The 16,402-nt window shown below is 41.8% G+C and overlaps 1 protein-coding gene across 3 annotated transcripts in view; it reads left to right on the forward strand.

Moving 5' to 3' along the window:
- Positions 1-16,402, forward strand: part of AFF3 (ALF transcription elongation factor 3) — a 341,137-nt gene that overhangs the window by 223,309 nt on the left and 101,426 nt on the right. For all 3 annotated transcript variants that reach the window (XM_075426755.1, XM_075426765.1, XM_075426776.1), the window contains exon 8: positions 15,030-15,081. In XM_075426755.1, the coding sequence (XP_075282870.1) occupies positions 15,030-15,081 (52 nt within the window). The remainder of the gene's footprint in view (positions 1-15,029; positions 15,082-16,402) is intronic.

Here is a 16,402-nt window from a genome sequence, read left to right on the forward strand (position 1 = left end):
TTACAAGGATGGGGAGAAAACTCCACCAAAACCCAAGTATTTAAAGGACACTTCTGAGTGCAGTTTCAGATCTCACAAGAACAAATGGAAGGAGCAATTACAGCCAAAACCAAAGACTGTTAGGAGTTAATAACTACATGAGCGTAGCAGTAAGAACATCAAGAGTTAGCAGTCCCAGCATGACAAAAGTTTATTTAATCCTACTCTAAACAAGCAATGTAGCAAATCCTTGTTAGGAATGAATGATCTCTCACATAGCTTAAAATAATCAGATTTTGATTTAAAACACCAAAATAGGTGAAATGTTATGGGCTCTTCTGGAAGAAATTTACATCGTCTGATCCAATTTTATTTTTTGCTTGTAACATTTTACAGATGAAAAAGTGCGTTCTTTATGTAAAATCCACTTGCCCTGTTTCAGGCGGGAATGCATATTTGTCAGAGAATTACAGACTCTTAAATCTTGACATATTCTACTCCAGTAGCTCTGCTGTGCTCTGATAGGAGAGATACTGCTGTACATAGAAAGATACTGTTTTGGCATCTCTTCACGTTCCCACCTGATCTTCGGCCTTCTGTCACTTAAAATTTCCTCCTAGCGCAGGCTCCCAAGGTGAAGTAGAGGCTGAACAGCGGAAGGTATTGGGTCACGGGTGCAGCTGAGGTATTGCCGATGGGTTCGCAGTCAGGACCTGGAGTTTCCCTCCCCAGTTCTGGATCTGATTGGACAGTGGGGTTTTGGAAAAAACTGTGAATCCCTTTGCCTCGGTTTCCTCTTTCCCACTGAACAAGAATAATCATGGGTTTGTTCGCTTTTGACTTCACAGGGTGTTGGGAAATGTACCAAAGCGAAGATTCTCACTAGAAAATAGTGTGATAGAATACAACCCGATAACAAATTGGCAGCTGTCTTGATAGGATGGGTCCTATTTCGAACTAGTTAATGATCCTGGTAATAAGGAGAGCAAGTCCTCGTGCTTTGGTGTTCAGCTAGAAGGAAGAGTTGGAGAAAGTATCCGTAAGAAAACTCTGGCAGACTTTTCGTTCACTCCCAATTCTTCCCTGGCACTGCTTTAAATTGCATATAAACTTCAAGCATAAAAATATGTAGTGAGGACTGTTTGCTGCATTTTTGGAACAGTAAAAACTTTTCTGCTGTTAGTGTGAGGATAGTAGTACACTGAAAAATACAGAATGATTTCTTTAGACTAATAAAAACTCTGCTGGAGATAGTCTAAAGGTTTATAGAACTTCTGGAGAGATATTTACATATTTCAAAGGTCCTTATTCTCAGTCTCCTACGTTTTGCCTCTTTTATTCAATATTTTCATCAGCCATCTCTGCTGTCTTCAGTGCATTAAAAATATTTAAGTGCCTGATAAACCATGTACATCTGAAGTATTTTCTCTTATCAGTAAAAAATAATTTGTCTTGAAGGTAATATAGAGGGCTAAATTAATTGCTGATGAAACTGGTTTTACTAGAGTGACACTGATGATGAAACTAACCAAATACATTTAGTTTAGGAGATCCATCTTTAACATTAATGTTGTTACTACTAAATTGAATTCTTTAGAAATCAAGTGTCATCCTTCATACGTACGACTTTTTAAATATATATTGCATAATATACACACAATATTTGCTTACAAATTATTTGCCGTTGTACCAAATTAACACATTATTAATGTAGAGTTTTTTCTTACTTAAATATCAACCAGATAATTACCCACAGCTCTGTCAGTATTAAGTCCTTCATATTTTATTTCCACATCCGAAAGTAATTCTGAAATAATGGTTGTTTTGAGTGGACCTGATCTGACATCAAAAAATAACAAGACAAAAGATACTTAATGCCATTTTTTCAAAGGTGGAGGCTGTAGGTATATCCCGGAGGAGACTATGTAGAACTCGGTTCCTGGGAACTCAGTATCAGATAATCACAAATTTCAAACATACAAACCAACCAACCAGTTGTATAATGGAGCAGATTTGAGCAAATGGTCATAATTCCAATCTGATTTTGTGAGAAAAAAAAAACCAAAAACCATGAATTTCAGTCATGTAACAATCTGAGAATCCATTTCCTACATGCTTGATTCATAACAATGCTTGCTTACAACACTGCTATGGTATAGAAGTTTGCTCCTATGGATGGCAGTCTGACAGCTGATGACAGCAAAAGATATTTCACAGAAAGGCTCAACTAACAGCCAATGAGTGGGAAAAAATGAAAGAAGCCAGTATGCTTTGTGGATGCACATGAAACTCAAACCGATGCTAGTTTCAGTACTTTGCAAACTGAATTAAATTTTGGAGTCGGCATGGGTAATTGATATTTTGTTTGGTACAATAAAAAATTGTATGGGTAAACTGAAAAAAAGTAGTTGTGTTCGTTTTCTCAGCAAAATGAAAACAATACTTTCAGGGCTAATTGTTTAAATAGGTTACCTCACTCCAGAAGGAGCTTGACACTGGATATTATACTGCACTAGATACAAGCATATTTTGAAATAGTGTTTTTGAAAGAAAAAAATGAAAGCATAGCACTTCAGAAATGTTGAAATCAATCGTTTTATGTAGATATTAAAATTTTTTAGTTACTTAGGGAAAAGCATTTCTCAAATCTAGCAATTGCCAAGCATTTTGGCCAGTCCTCACACTGTTCTTAATGGCTGAATTATTTGTCAGAAAATTCCCCTCAGCTCTAAATCCCTCACACAAGACTCCAGTTAGAGCCTCGTCCACACTCAAGCCTTTGTGAAAAATGATTGTCGACATTTTTCTCAAGATGACTCAACATTTCCAAAGATTTAGGGTGGCAGAAAGCATTATCAGACATCATTTAGACTTCTATATGATTATTTTTCACAAGGTGGTTGTGATAGTTAGCAGCTGGGTGGTAGAATTTGGCAAACAGAATACAATTGTGTCTAATTCATTTTTATACACTGCTCCTATTAGTTAAAAAAGGATATTTCTGTGGAAATGACATTATGGCCCTGACATACGATTTTTGAATATGACTTTTTCTTAGAAACTGCCAGCATGGTACTGCCAGCGTGCCAAGCTGGTGTCCAGAAGAAAATTTAAGAGCAGTGATAAAATGAAAGGGGAAAATAGAAGCCCTTCTTGTAAACAGGGGTTTGTAATAGATATTCTGACATGATATGAATGATGAGGGATGGAAAATTCATAAATGGTGTGTAGAAACGCAACACACACTCTGTACATAGAAGACTGACCTATAACTCATAAGATAGTGTGTGTCGAGTGAGTTATGAGAGTTGTTCCCTGGTGTATATTTAAAAAGAGACATTAGAAAGGAGATACAGTGTGGTTTACTGTTTGAGAGCTAACTTCATAATTTTGTCCAAAAAGTGTTTTTAAAGAAGAAATACATGCTTTTTCTTTTTTAAATTATATATATATTGCAGTCCAGGTGATGTATTTCTGCACAGCACGTGCAGGATCTGAATGCTGGGAGTAAGACCATTCCCCTCTCTGAAGGAGCAGCCCTCAGTCGATTATTTCTGCTGTTGCAATGGCCAAAGGAGATTATTTCTATGGAAGAGGAATTTCCCATTTTGGCTCCTAGAAGGGGTTACCTCAAAGTGAAACAGGCAGGCCAGAAGTGCTTGGTGCCATCGGACCCCAGGGCAGCTGAGGGTCTGTGCTGGGAAGCCCACGGACAACCCGAGCACACACCTCAGCCGGAGCTGCAAAATGCAGTTGGAATTAACAGGATTCTGCGTGAGCAACCATCCCTTCAGTGCAGCTCCTTGTGAAGCAAAGGCATTATCTGGTCACTGCAGATTGTACAGGTTTTTCTCCTCACAGCGGTGAGATTCATGGCCACGTGCTCGCCCCATGTGCCAGCGCCTGCCTCCAGCTCCCCTTCCCGGCAGCACCTCTGCCCCGAGCCCCGTCGCTGCCTGAGCAGCCCCTTCCCTCCCTCAGCCCATCTGCAGGAAAACCTGACAACTCCTCCTGTGTTTTGGTGGAACTACCATCAGTTGGAAGACGTCTGCCCCGGTGGGGTGGTCTTCTCCCCTTTTCAGCATCTTGCGATCACAACAAAAGCAGAGAGGAGAAAAGAGAATGCTATCGCTAGTGCACCATCTCCTAGTATGTTTGTTGGTGTGCTGAGCTTAGTAAAAGTACTGGAAATGCCCTGGCCATGGAGGTGGTCCCTTCGGGAGCAGCACTACCCCTTCCTCTGAGCCGAGCACACAGGGTGGAGGTGTCCATAAGGAGCAGCGATCCCCATTCCGTGGGGCAGAACGCTGCCTGGCGTTTTGGCCGAGAGCTCGGTTTCCTTTTGTAGTCTGCCTCGTAATGAAAAAAATGTATTTCTCCCTATGCCTCGTTTGGCTGAAAATGAAAGTCACTGAGAAACCTGCTCATGGGAGAGGTTTAAACCCGTTCCTGCAGAAATTTGAGGGCTGGAAATTTTCACAAAAATCACAGCAGCCCCTACGTATTTCATGCGCAGAACTCTCTACAGCTCACTCATCAGTGGCAAGTGGTGGCACATCAATCTGGCCATACATAAGCTTTCAGGTCTTTCTGCCCCTTGTTTCTTTTTTTTTTTCCCCCTCTTGCCATACACTGAATTAATTACTTGACAGTATATTCTGACATTGTATTATTTCAACAATAGTGGAATGTAATGCTATGTAATTAGGAGCTGGAATATAATAGTGGTATGAAGATGATTTTGGCAATGAGATTTTTTTTTTTTAATTAAAATTTCATTACTGCAAAAGTGTCGTGCCATTGCCCTTCCCAGTGAGTGAAAGGGAAGACCCCAGGGGATGGTAAGTGTGGTTTGCCACCCCTTGTGCCCCAGTCAGGGATTCTCCCAAGGCGCTGCTCTTCCGCACCGTGAGAACCTGTGAGTGCACAATATATTTTAAAGTCTCCATAAAGTGTTGATTTTACAATGAAACTCCTTCCACTTCTACGAGGAGGGGATGGATGGTTTTGTTTGGGGGGGTCTGTGAGGCATCAGGGGTTGTGAGGAGTCCGTTGAACCTTGGATCTGTCAATTTTCTGTATTTTACCCTCACAGCCCATATCTTTAAATGAAACGGTATGCTGACTTTCACAGTAGCCAACTGGGTTCTTGTCTGTTTGTTTGCTTGTTTTAATCATGTTGTCTCCATCTAGTCAAATAAACCTGTAAATTCAATGTGTACGCTATGGAACCTCATCCAAAACCATACTGTCTCCTTCCTGACAGGGCTGACAGAGAGTATAATCACTTGTATTGTCCAGAGTACTGTTTACATAAAAGAGCAATAAATACCTGTTGAAATTTTTACTGGAGGCCTCCCAGATGGATGGTTCATTTATTATTGCAGACAGGGTTTCATTTACTTAGTTATTAAAAGAAGCAGGCCGCTACAGCCCATTTATAACTATATTAAAACTAAATGAAGCTATAAGTATTGCAGACGAGACTGAGTAAAATACATATAGTGGCTTTCCAGGAAATGGCTAGGAAAAGTGTTTAGAAGGAAATGCTGAAAACTTTGGGGGTCCTGGTATGTCTTTCAGAGCCATGCTTCTACTGGCTGGAGCTGGGGAGGTTATGGAGGAGGTATAGTTCCCATGTGTTCCTGTCCTGCCACTCAGTGACATAGATATATTCTGCAGTAGCCTCTCTGTATCTGCCTTTCAGCCATGCGCGATCAGGAGGGACCGAACTAGCCTGTTCCTCGGCTCCTCTAGCCTTTACATGAAAAGTTCCAGCTGGGGATATTGAATAATACTTTTTTTTTATCCCAGAGCCAGAATATCACTGAATATCAACTCCAGTTACGGGGGAGGGGACAGAGCTGCTCCGTTGGCAGCGATCTGTAAAGCAAAGGCAGATTCATCAGGTGGATAGCAGAGGTCTTTTAGTTTTGAAGGTATCACCAGAGGTCCACTGCAGCTGGCCATGAAATTAAAATAAAGGTTGTGGATGATCTTTGTGGCACTTTTCTATCACTGAGGATATTTCCCCAGCCATACTCGCCCCTGCTTTGAATAAAGAGAAATCGGTCACTGGATGGGAAGCACATGGTTGCCTGGGAACTAGATCATGATTTTATTATGTCCCAGCTAGACAAATAAAGGACAGTCCCACAAGGGAAGGCCAGTTTCCCAAAGTGGAAGAAATTGTTGACTAGAAATTGGTGAGGTAAAAAAACCTAGAAACAAGGAAGTCTGGAATTTTTTAAGCAGAGCTTGTTAGGTTAGCAAAAGGCTGCATTTCCACAATCAAGGAAGAGCTCAACTTTATTGAAAACTAGCTCAGCTTCAGTGGTGAAGAAAAAGTAGCAATTAGAAATGAAAAAGCAATCTGTGCAACAGAGATGAAATATGAAATACATGTAACATGAAAGGCGAAGATAATAATCTGAAAAAGAAATTATAAAATACTGAAGATTGATAAAAGGAATTGAGGATACTGGAGGAAGGTTCAAGGACAGTGAGAATGAGAGTTTTCTTAAGGTATAGAAAGAACAGCAATAATAAAGAAATTCTAACAATAGCCCCTTGTTAGCTGGAAATATTAAAGCTGTTAGTAATATTAGAGTCAATAAATATTTTTTGTATGAGAAGAAGCAGGGTGCCTAGTAGACAGTCAGGAAGCTAAACAGTGTCTAGAGACAATAAATTATTTAAAATCAGTTACCCTAGATACAAGCATCCATAAGTCTCAGATCTTCAATGTTACCGTATAGCCATGAAGGCCACTGGCTAGCAAAATCTGAGGGTCATTTGTGATGTGGCTTGAGATGTGGGGTAACCCCAGGAGACAGCTAATGCTGTGCAATGTGCCAAAAGGCCAAAATTTAAGTTTTAAGGACAAGTTGCCTGGCACCTCCTGCTGCACACAAAGTTTGGGGGAAGCCCAAAAAGGGTTCCTTTAATAGCACTGAGGAACTGAAGGATAAAAGCTTAATTTGCTTTCAATGTTTTACTTTCAAAGAAAGAAATGTAAGTTCTTGTCAACCATAGGTGATTTCATTCTGTGAGGAGATGGCAGCTAGAACATGGCAGGAAATTGTATTTACCAATGGTAAAACTTTGTGGAGGATGACAGAGAGAGAAACTGTGAGGACGGAGCAGGTTATCCAGTGGTCTGAATAATTTAATAATTCAGCCTCACTTCAACAAAAGAGGCTTGAAAGAAACCAACACGAACCTGTGTACCCCAGAACACAGAATGTCCTCCTGACTCTGTATTTAAGTAGGAAAGCTGCAACTCTGAAAACGCTGGAGAGATGGAGGTGAGCAGGCGGCTGGGAGCCAGCCGCAGCAGGATACCCCAGGCACAGAGAGAGGGCACAAGAGGTGGTGTGCAGGACACGACGCAGGGGATCGCACCTCGGATCGCACCGGGACACAGAGCTGCCGCCTGCCCCATCACTCTGATGGTACAAAACACTTCACTTGTCGGTGCAGCACAGTTGGAGAACCTCTAGCCTAAATGATCTCGTTTCCCTCGCTCAGCCAGCGAGATGGGAATAAACACCATTGCAGCCTTGGGTACGAATGTTGCTAAATGAATGGTCAGCATTATACAGATGACTGTAGTCATCTGCAAGGGAGCACGAGAATAAAAATGTGTGGGATGATGACTCCAGCATGAAGACAGATGCTTGTAATGCTGGGGATTAGGCAGAAAGAGGCTATTTGTAAGGAAATAATCACCGAGTACAAAATCAGATGCTGCACCTTCAGTGGTACCTTGGCCGTGGCAGTTCTGTCTCAGACGTATTAAATTCCCCAAGATTTCTGCCACGACGGCTGACACACAAGGCGGTAGCACAGTTCATGCACTCTTACTTCATTTCGCGTTTAAAATGAATATTTTGTAGATGGCAGCATCAGCAATTGCTAGGAAATCAGAGGGAGAGAGTTAGTAAATAACTGCTAATCACACCCAGAGAGCTTGGAAGGAACAGGGGCAGGGAGGCAAGAAATGGATTGGAAAATTGCGAGCGGCGCGTTCAAAACTTTTATTCCCCAAATGTGTTTCCTCCTGTCACACAGAGCATGATTAGCCATGAAACTCTGGTAAGTCCTCAGAGTGATTGGACTACTTAGGCTGGTGCTTAGGCGTGAGCCGCCGGTGCGTCGCTCATCACCCTTCCCTCTCGCCGAGCATTCGTGCATTTTTATGTGGCTTCCTTCCTCGGGGCGTGGGCTCACACAGGTTTGTTTCCTTGCTTTTCTGAAGAATTTCTCCCATTTTGAAGGAGGTAGTCTGGCTCCTTCTGCTTAAACTCCATTCTCGGGGAAGCGCTGTGGACTGCGGGGCGCTTCCTTGCCACCCTTCCAAGGTGTTAGAAAATTCAGGGTGTGATTCAGTTGCGTTTATTGTCCCTTTCTTTAAAGGGGGGGAAACATCACCGGGGCAAACACAGTCTCTCACGGGGGGGGGGCTGCTGCAGAGGAAGCCTGATTTCAACTTCTGCTCGTAGGAGAGAGTAATGGCTGTATCCCTCAGAGAGGACTGCTGTGCATTTCTAACGAGACCATCAGTGTAATGGGAATTTAGCAGAGCATTTAGCTGGTTTAAATGGTTTTGGAGAGCGGTGTAGACCAGTCTAGATGGATTCAAGCCAAGGACAGAAAATTTTTCCTTCAGAGCATCTATTTTTTATTGGAATTGCTAATTCTATTTCTATAGACTGAGTCTGTTTTCCAGGCATTTAAATTCTACACTCTGGAATTAAATCTCACATTGATATATATGCTTCATTCCAGCGTTAAGTACATTAATATTTCACCAGCCTGATTTTACTGGCCTTCTTCCTCTGTTTTTAATTAGATTTGACGGTATTCTGTATAATCGTGCTTTCCTACATGTTTCTGTGTAGCAGAACTTGCACAAACTGTTTGCTGAGGGTTTTTACAACTTAAACGTTGTATATTCAGCATGAATTTTAGATGTTGCAAGCAGTGCTTCCAGAGGTAGTACAAGCCTGCTGAAAGCTCTGTTACAGTATTTATAAATACCCTCTCGATCTACTTGTTTACCTCAACCCATAAGCTTTTGACTTGATTTTGTATAAAACACAAATAAATACCACACTTTTCGGATAATATAAATGCATGAGCTTTTTTGAAGTGAAACATTTGCATCAGTTATAGCACTGAAGTGAAAAGTAATTTCAGCAATCAGAATCTAATTAATTGAAATTTACTACTGTATAAGAACAGCTACTCCTATATTTTTGGATTAGTAAACAAAGCTATTTGAAATACCTCTTTTGGCTGTAGGTAAGTAGCAGATATAACTGGCCATCTGTTATGTGCAGGTAACCAAGGTAATAGCAACAACATTAGCTTTCCTTTTTTGTTCCCTTTTTTTTTTTTAAGGAAGGTAACGTGTTCATCTGTTTCTTGCGAATTATCCGTGCTTGTTACCAGGCATATCTTCACTTCCATTTCTCTTTTAGAAAGCAACCAAAAACTGAATGTACATTTATCTTATTGGCACTTAAGTGATATTACGTACGTGAGTGCTCATAGCTGAAATAATCCCAGGAACATAAGGGCACAGTCTGGATAGAAATGGTAGATTCCCACCTGGTGTTCTCTCTCATCGTGCTGGAAACAAGAGTTAAAGGTCTTGCACAGAGTTGTGCCCCTATGAAGGTTTTGTTTTGTTTTCCTGCAACATGAAGCAATACTTTTCTTCTCTCTATGTCAGCGCATCAGCTGTGACTTTAAACATTTGGAGCCAGTTTGAGACCCTTCTAGCATACTGCTACTTAGAACAATATCTGTTTTCTTTCGGAGTTTCTGGTGATATTGAAACTGATGTCCAGTTCTTGAAAGGTCACTATGCATTTATGGGAAAGAAAAGAAATTGTCAATATTATGAATTAAAAAATAAGATAATTTTCCAAAAACAGTCTCATTCAGATGAAATATTGTGGTGGCATGAACTCAAATGAGCACTTAGTTATCTGATTTTCATATTTCAGCACAACTCTTCTCTTTGTGGGGTTCCTCTTCAGCTAAAATCGAAGTATTTTTCCACTGCTGAAACTCCTTTCCTACACAGCGAGCAGAAATCACAAAGGTCCTTAATAAACACAGTATTCTGACTGAGATGCTGCCTAGCATTAAAATGGAACAATATACTTGATCAGATTAACACATTCATGAGATCTTTTGCAAATTGCAAAGATGGTGACTTCTGAATTTATTTAAATAACAATTGCAACATACATACATTTGTGCCCCAGGCTTGCAAACTGTTGGCATGTTCTCTCCTAAAGCATTAGTGTTAATGATTTAATTACTATCAATATTTTTCCTTTCCCATCTTGGTCTTTTTTTGTTCTCATTATCAAAATTATCATGAAGACCGTATCTCATATAGTAGTTTGGACCACCAGAGGGACACAAGGAGGGTTTTGCCCCTCATTTTGGTAACCTCTCTTGAAAATCTTCAGGGCCTCTTCTCTTGTCCTTTGATTTGCATGCCAAAAGGGAATCTATCTAATAGCAAAACAAAACCACAGATGCTTTTTTGTCGAGTAATTTGCAGGGGAAAGGAAAGAATTCATTAGGCCAAGGAATTTGAAATGTATCAGAGGTTAAAGTAAGACCCAAGGTGTGATGTCTGCTGCTTCTTCCATGCGCAGCAGCAGACATGAAGTTTAACTTCTGGGTGGGGTTGTGTCTTTACCCTGGAAGAAAATGTATATCCTCTGAAATAGGGCTATGCTGGAAGGGTCTCAGACTGGCTCCAGGTGTTAAAAGTTGCAACTGACTCCCAAGTGGCTGTTGAAGACTGCCTTCCCCAGACACCGCACCATAAACATATCCTTCCCCAGCAGCTCCTTCTCCTCCAGCTCTTTCAAACCCAAAAATCTCCGACCTGGGCCCTGCTTCTACACTCACACTTGAATCTTGATGTTACTTTGATGTTACTTCCTGGAGGGGAAACTAGATGTCCTGCTGCTACCCCCTGGACTCTGGCTAAGGCTGAAGATAACCCTTGCTTGAGACGACTTTCCAGCAACAACAAATCAAGAAAAAAGACAGACAAAACAGTGAAGCTGTAAGTCTCGACTTGACCATTCCCTTTGAGCAACGTGGGGTTCCCGGGCAGCCTGCAATGGCCTCCCATCCCAAATCCCAGCTACTTTTGACCAGGAGCGTCTCCTAGCCCTTTGACATGCTGGGATGAGCAGGATTCCTGCAGGGTCCCTCTGTAGTGCCCCAGATGGTCACCCCACCCTGGTAGCCCACAGAACCAAGGCAGTGAGCAGCCCCCGCATGAAAGAGGTCGTCAGGCTTTCCAATAAGCTGTGTAGGAGATTTGGACACATGGTCACATGGATATCGGCAGATACTGGATACTGATGCACTCTAGAAGACTTCCTGTCTATTTTTCTTTACCTGTAAGTAGCCCCTCACCCCCTTCCTTTCCCACTGTAACTGAATGGCCCAGCACCCCTTAATTGATTACTGGAGAAAGAAACCAGCTGGCCTGCTGAGGGCTATCTCAATGTCCCAAACTCATCCTCATTTCCGTTGATTACATCTCTACCTGTCACATTCTTTGTGGAGAAAGGAACAAATGCATTAATTAGAGTGCTACGGCCCGAGCCTCTCACCCTTCACTGCCTCCGTGACCTCGCGGAGATTTCACTAAAAATGTGTAATTAGGTTCTGCAAAGTGACTTCCTGACTATACGCACTCTTTTCAAGTGCAGGAGCCCTAAGTGGTGGTGTGTGTTTTTTAGAGCTGCTTTGAGCGCCGCTTCATTTTTCTAGCTTTTGTTTACAAAATTACATTTACTTATCTTTTTACATCAAAGCCAAATCCATTTTGAAAAATCTTTGAGCCTATGGATGATGTCACTGGCCTGGATGTTGCGTATTCTGGAAAAGGTGTTAGAGCAAATAGCTGTAATTGAAAAGGCTGTGTTTGCACATGAGCTTGTATGTGTTTGTCTGTCCATCCTTGTACTAGTTTGCCAGAATACGTAAAGAAATTCCATCCCAAGCAGGAGTTGATTTAAACATGATCTGAAGTGCTCTGCTAACACAGGGTGCACCAAAGCTTATTCTGTGCTGAATCTATGCCAAAGTGCTTTTCAGATAAATTACAAATTAATGTAATGCCTCTTGTAAGCTTAAAGTATTTCTCTTCTCTACTCCCTCTCTTCAAGTGGTGTCTGCTGCTCCAGTTATGGACTTTTTTTTTTAACCATCATCATTGTCATGATGGAGATGAGTTGTCAAGGAGGAGTGTTCCTCAAAAGCAAAGTGTCCAGACTAAAAATCGATCTAGCTTCTTTAAGATGCTTACTGCAAATTGGAGTCCTTCTAACACAAATACCTCCTCCTCACCCAGAATGTGCTTCAGCCTGGGCTCTGGGAGCTGCCTGATGTCCAAAGAGCCTCGCTCTCCAGGACTGTTGGTGGGTGAAGCTGAAGTCCAGGGTGACAGTGTGTCCTGCTCTGTTTGTGGCTTTGTAGATCAGGGCTGAGGGCCTCACCCGACAGTGAAGGCAGTCTGGGAACCAGTGAAGACTTTTAGGTGAGGAGGTTTTACCTGCAGAGTAGGAAAACGGCTCCTGCCTTTACAAGGTAGACCTCTACAATGGCAAGCTGTCTTAACCTGATACGTGCTTGTGACAAATACGTGGATCAGGCGAGCTAGATCCCACTCTAGGGGAAAAAAAGCAAACAAGCAAGCATTTTATGATGACCTGGTTTTTCCTATCGCCAGCATTAGGAGATTGTTTGTACGCTGATGGTAGTTCCAGAAGGGGCCACAAGTCCTGGGCAGGCAGTGCTTTTCTTGGAGAGCAGCGCTTGTGAAATGAAAAACAGACAGGGAAAATAAAGACGGGCTAAAACATACGCGCAAGGAGAGGTTGATGGGCCAGCGCTGCGGTTTCTCATTCCTTTTGTGTGAATGGTTCCTGCTTGCACTCCTGGCACCTTATCTTAGCTCCACTCACACCTCCACATACCCTGAAGGCTTTGAAGCATCGTAGTTTCTTCTAATCACAGTACACATTATTTGTGTTGATACAAAAAGCCAGGACACTAATAAATGCATAGAGCTACCTAGAACATTTCATGATACACTTCTGATTTTCTGACTTCCATTTAGGAGAAGAGGTAAACTGCTGAATCTTAAGTAATGTAACTTAACTACAACCTCACTAGCAGAAATTCATGCACTCAAGGGAGAGCAGGCAGTGACACCCTGGCTGCTTTGCTTTTCCCACAATAAGCACATGCCTCTCTGATTAAATCACCATCGGTGCAGATTTTGTCACACTTAGTTACACAGTGCCCAGTCCCAGATCTGAGCTTTCTATTTTCAAGCACTATTTTCTCAGGGATGCCCTAAACTGATCTAACTAAAAAAATGAGCAATTATAAGATTGTTTGGATCCCTGTAAGTGGTGGGATCCAAAGCTAATGTGGATCTTGCAATGTTTACAGGAAGCTTTGCCTCTTCTCAGCAGGGCTTGTTAGCTTGCCCGGTGGCTGCATCGATACGGCCATCGGAGTTTTTGCTGACTCTGGAGATGGCAGAGCGAGCTTTTCCCTGCCTGTGGACATATTTCCAGATAAAACATGGGCAAGTCTTGCTGTGAGATTGTCAAGTCCCTCTAACTCGATGGGTGTCCTATATCTTTGAGGTGTCTGCATTGCAGTGAGATTTTGCTGAATTTGATGTGTTGGTTTTACAGAGGAAAACTCTTGGCGCAAGTAGAAGGAAATGTGGAGAAAAAAGCAACACAGGAGTCTTTAAGAGATGAACTAGTGGGAGTTTCTGCTCTGACCCCCGATCCTGTTCTTACACGCCTACCTTCCCCAAAAGGTGCCGTGGGGAAATAGGGAAGCAGCTGTGACGGCAGCAGCAGGCAGGCACTGTACGTGTGGCGGGGAGCTGAGGAGAGGGGGGTTAGGCTTGGTGCTCTTTTAAGACACGGCACACCATGTTGCCCATGTAAGAGTCACGCTTTTCAGGCACGCTCTTGGAAGATCTAGGCACAAGTACAAGGAGGTGGTTTGAAATTACTGCATATGTCTTCTTGATATATTTACACTCCAGGGACCACCCACGTCACAGGATGTGTCTGAATTGCTCACCAAGCTTTCTTCTGGAGTCAAGATGAAATTACAGATTCTCTTTTCCCAGAATGCAAGAAAAATTAGCAACTTTCTATATTATTATTATTATTATTGCTGAGGTATTTTTTTAATAATAGATCCCATTCTTGAAGACCTTTCAAGCACTGGGGGAAATCTTTGCACCTCTTCATCTCCTTTAACTGCTGACTACTTAACCCTTGCTTGTAGAAAAATTACATGGAGGTAGAAACAAACTCCTCTTCTTTGTGAGCCAGTTTAAGCAAGTTGAGGAAAGGATATGGGAAGGGAGGATGAAATCCCCATTAGAAAAGATGGATTATTTTGTATGTTTGTATGACAGTGAAATCCTTGTGGATACTCTTGTGCACTGAGACAACGTATTTTAGTTTTAATTGTTTCAGTCAATGTCAATTTTACATCAAACATGCAATAAAGAAAAAATGGCCTTTGGGAAACATCATTGAATCTTATTATGTGCTGCAGTACTGCCAGTGTAAATACCTACTTCTGTTCTGTAATCTCAATGCCAAAAGGAGCAAAATTTTCCTTTCAGAGAGACTACTGACCTGTCAGCATCAAAAATATTATTTTTAGCGTATAAAAATTGTTTGTTGGTGATTGTAATAACAAGAATCTTTGCAAAATCCATTATTACTCCAGTAAACATTTTGCCTTAGGCAGCAGTAGTAGGAAATGAATTAAGAAGTTAGTTGATAGCAACTGGATAGGAAAAAATTACAAAGAAAGTGTCATATCTACAGGGTTACTGTGTAAAATGTATTTTCTTTTTATTTAAATTATTAAATGTTTACAGTAGCTCAGAGAAAATACTGGATCTAAAGCATTTTGGTAAATTATAATTTATTCTACTGCTTACTTTCCAGAATGTTAGAAGATGACCTCAAATTAAGCAGCGACGAAGAAGAGAATGACCAGGTAAGAGCCAGACAACTAACATGTCGCTTGTAGCATGCTTCATGTCGAGACTGAGCTACTGAAAATATTTTGCTAATGCTTTTTCAAAACATACATGAAGGTTATCAAAATACATGGCAGTACTGTAACTGGAGTAACAGATGTTGCTGCTCCGAGCCAGCCCACGTGTGCTAACTGCTGTATTGGTGGGGAGCAGTCTGCAGTGCTCGTGATTTATTACCCTGATGTGACCCAGAAGGTTTTTGTATCAGTCTACTTCTGATTTGATTTTGTTTTGTTTTAGAGAGCAGCCAAGGAGGGTAGAAACAGGAATTCTGGATTAAGGGTTCAGGCAAACCCTGCCAGCACAAGCTGGCCCTGGGGATTAGCCGCTGGGCTGCTTACCTGTTACCTGCCTTGAGCCTCGTCGGCATCCCCCCAGCCCGCGCCTCTCCTCTGAGTGTTTTCGGTCCTGTCTCTGCGTGGCCCGTGCCTGCTAAGAAAGCCAACGACAGTTAAGAGAAAGCCTTGGCTGTACGCTTGGTTCACACCATAACACAGCAATAAAGGCACTTCCCTGGGTTTCCAGTAAAGGCACTTCCCTGGGTTTCGGTGACCCTAAACTACCTGACCGGGAGCAGATACATCACCCAAAGTCTTCCATGTGTCAGGAGAGATGGGTTTTGTTGGTGTGGGGAGGTGTGTTCCAATTTTTCCATAAAGCATTGCTGTGTTTCACCTAAATAATGACTCAGTAGAATAGGACTGGATCTTGGCTTTCCCATGGCCAGTTGAGTCCCTCATTGCCAAGTGGTGCTATTGCATGCTCTCTGCTCCTCAATATTCTGATATGGATGATTTGGTTGGGGATGAGAAGGCAAGAGCCACTTCCCTTCCTTCTTGCACTAAGATGAATGTCCTGTGCCTCCACCAGAGCATATGAGGGCAGTAGTTCCCCTGGTTGCATCTCACAGATGAATGCAGACCTGGATGTAACATGGGTTTCAAATGTGATTATTTCCATCAAGAGTAACTGGGGCTATCTAGACTTTGGAAATTCAGGATTTTAGACAAATGATTCTAGGTATGTAGGCATGAAGCTCTTCCAGGGTTTTCTTTCATGCTTGTTAAGAGAGTTATATTTTGCAATATACTCCGAACAATGGGTAAATCAAAACCTTTTAATATTTATACTAAATGATTATTTCATCTATTTTGAGCAAAGCTTCTTGGTGTTAAGAAGATGCAGCATATAGATTCAATTATTTACATATTTATACAATTTCTTTTTGTTTAATGCATTTCATCCTGAAACACTTCACATTTAATTACTCTTTCTGCT

This window comes from Opisthocomus hoazin, chromosome 1 (genome assembly GCF_030867145.1).
Source record: "Opisthocomus hoazin isolate bOpiHoa1 chromosome 1, bOpiHoa1.hap1, whole genome shotgun sequence".
Taxonomy (NCBI): domain Eukaryota; kingdom Metazoa; phylum Chordata; class Aves; order Opisthocomiformes; family Opisthocomidae; genus Opisthocomus; species Opisthocomus hoazin.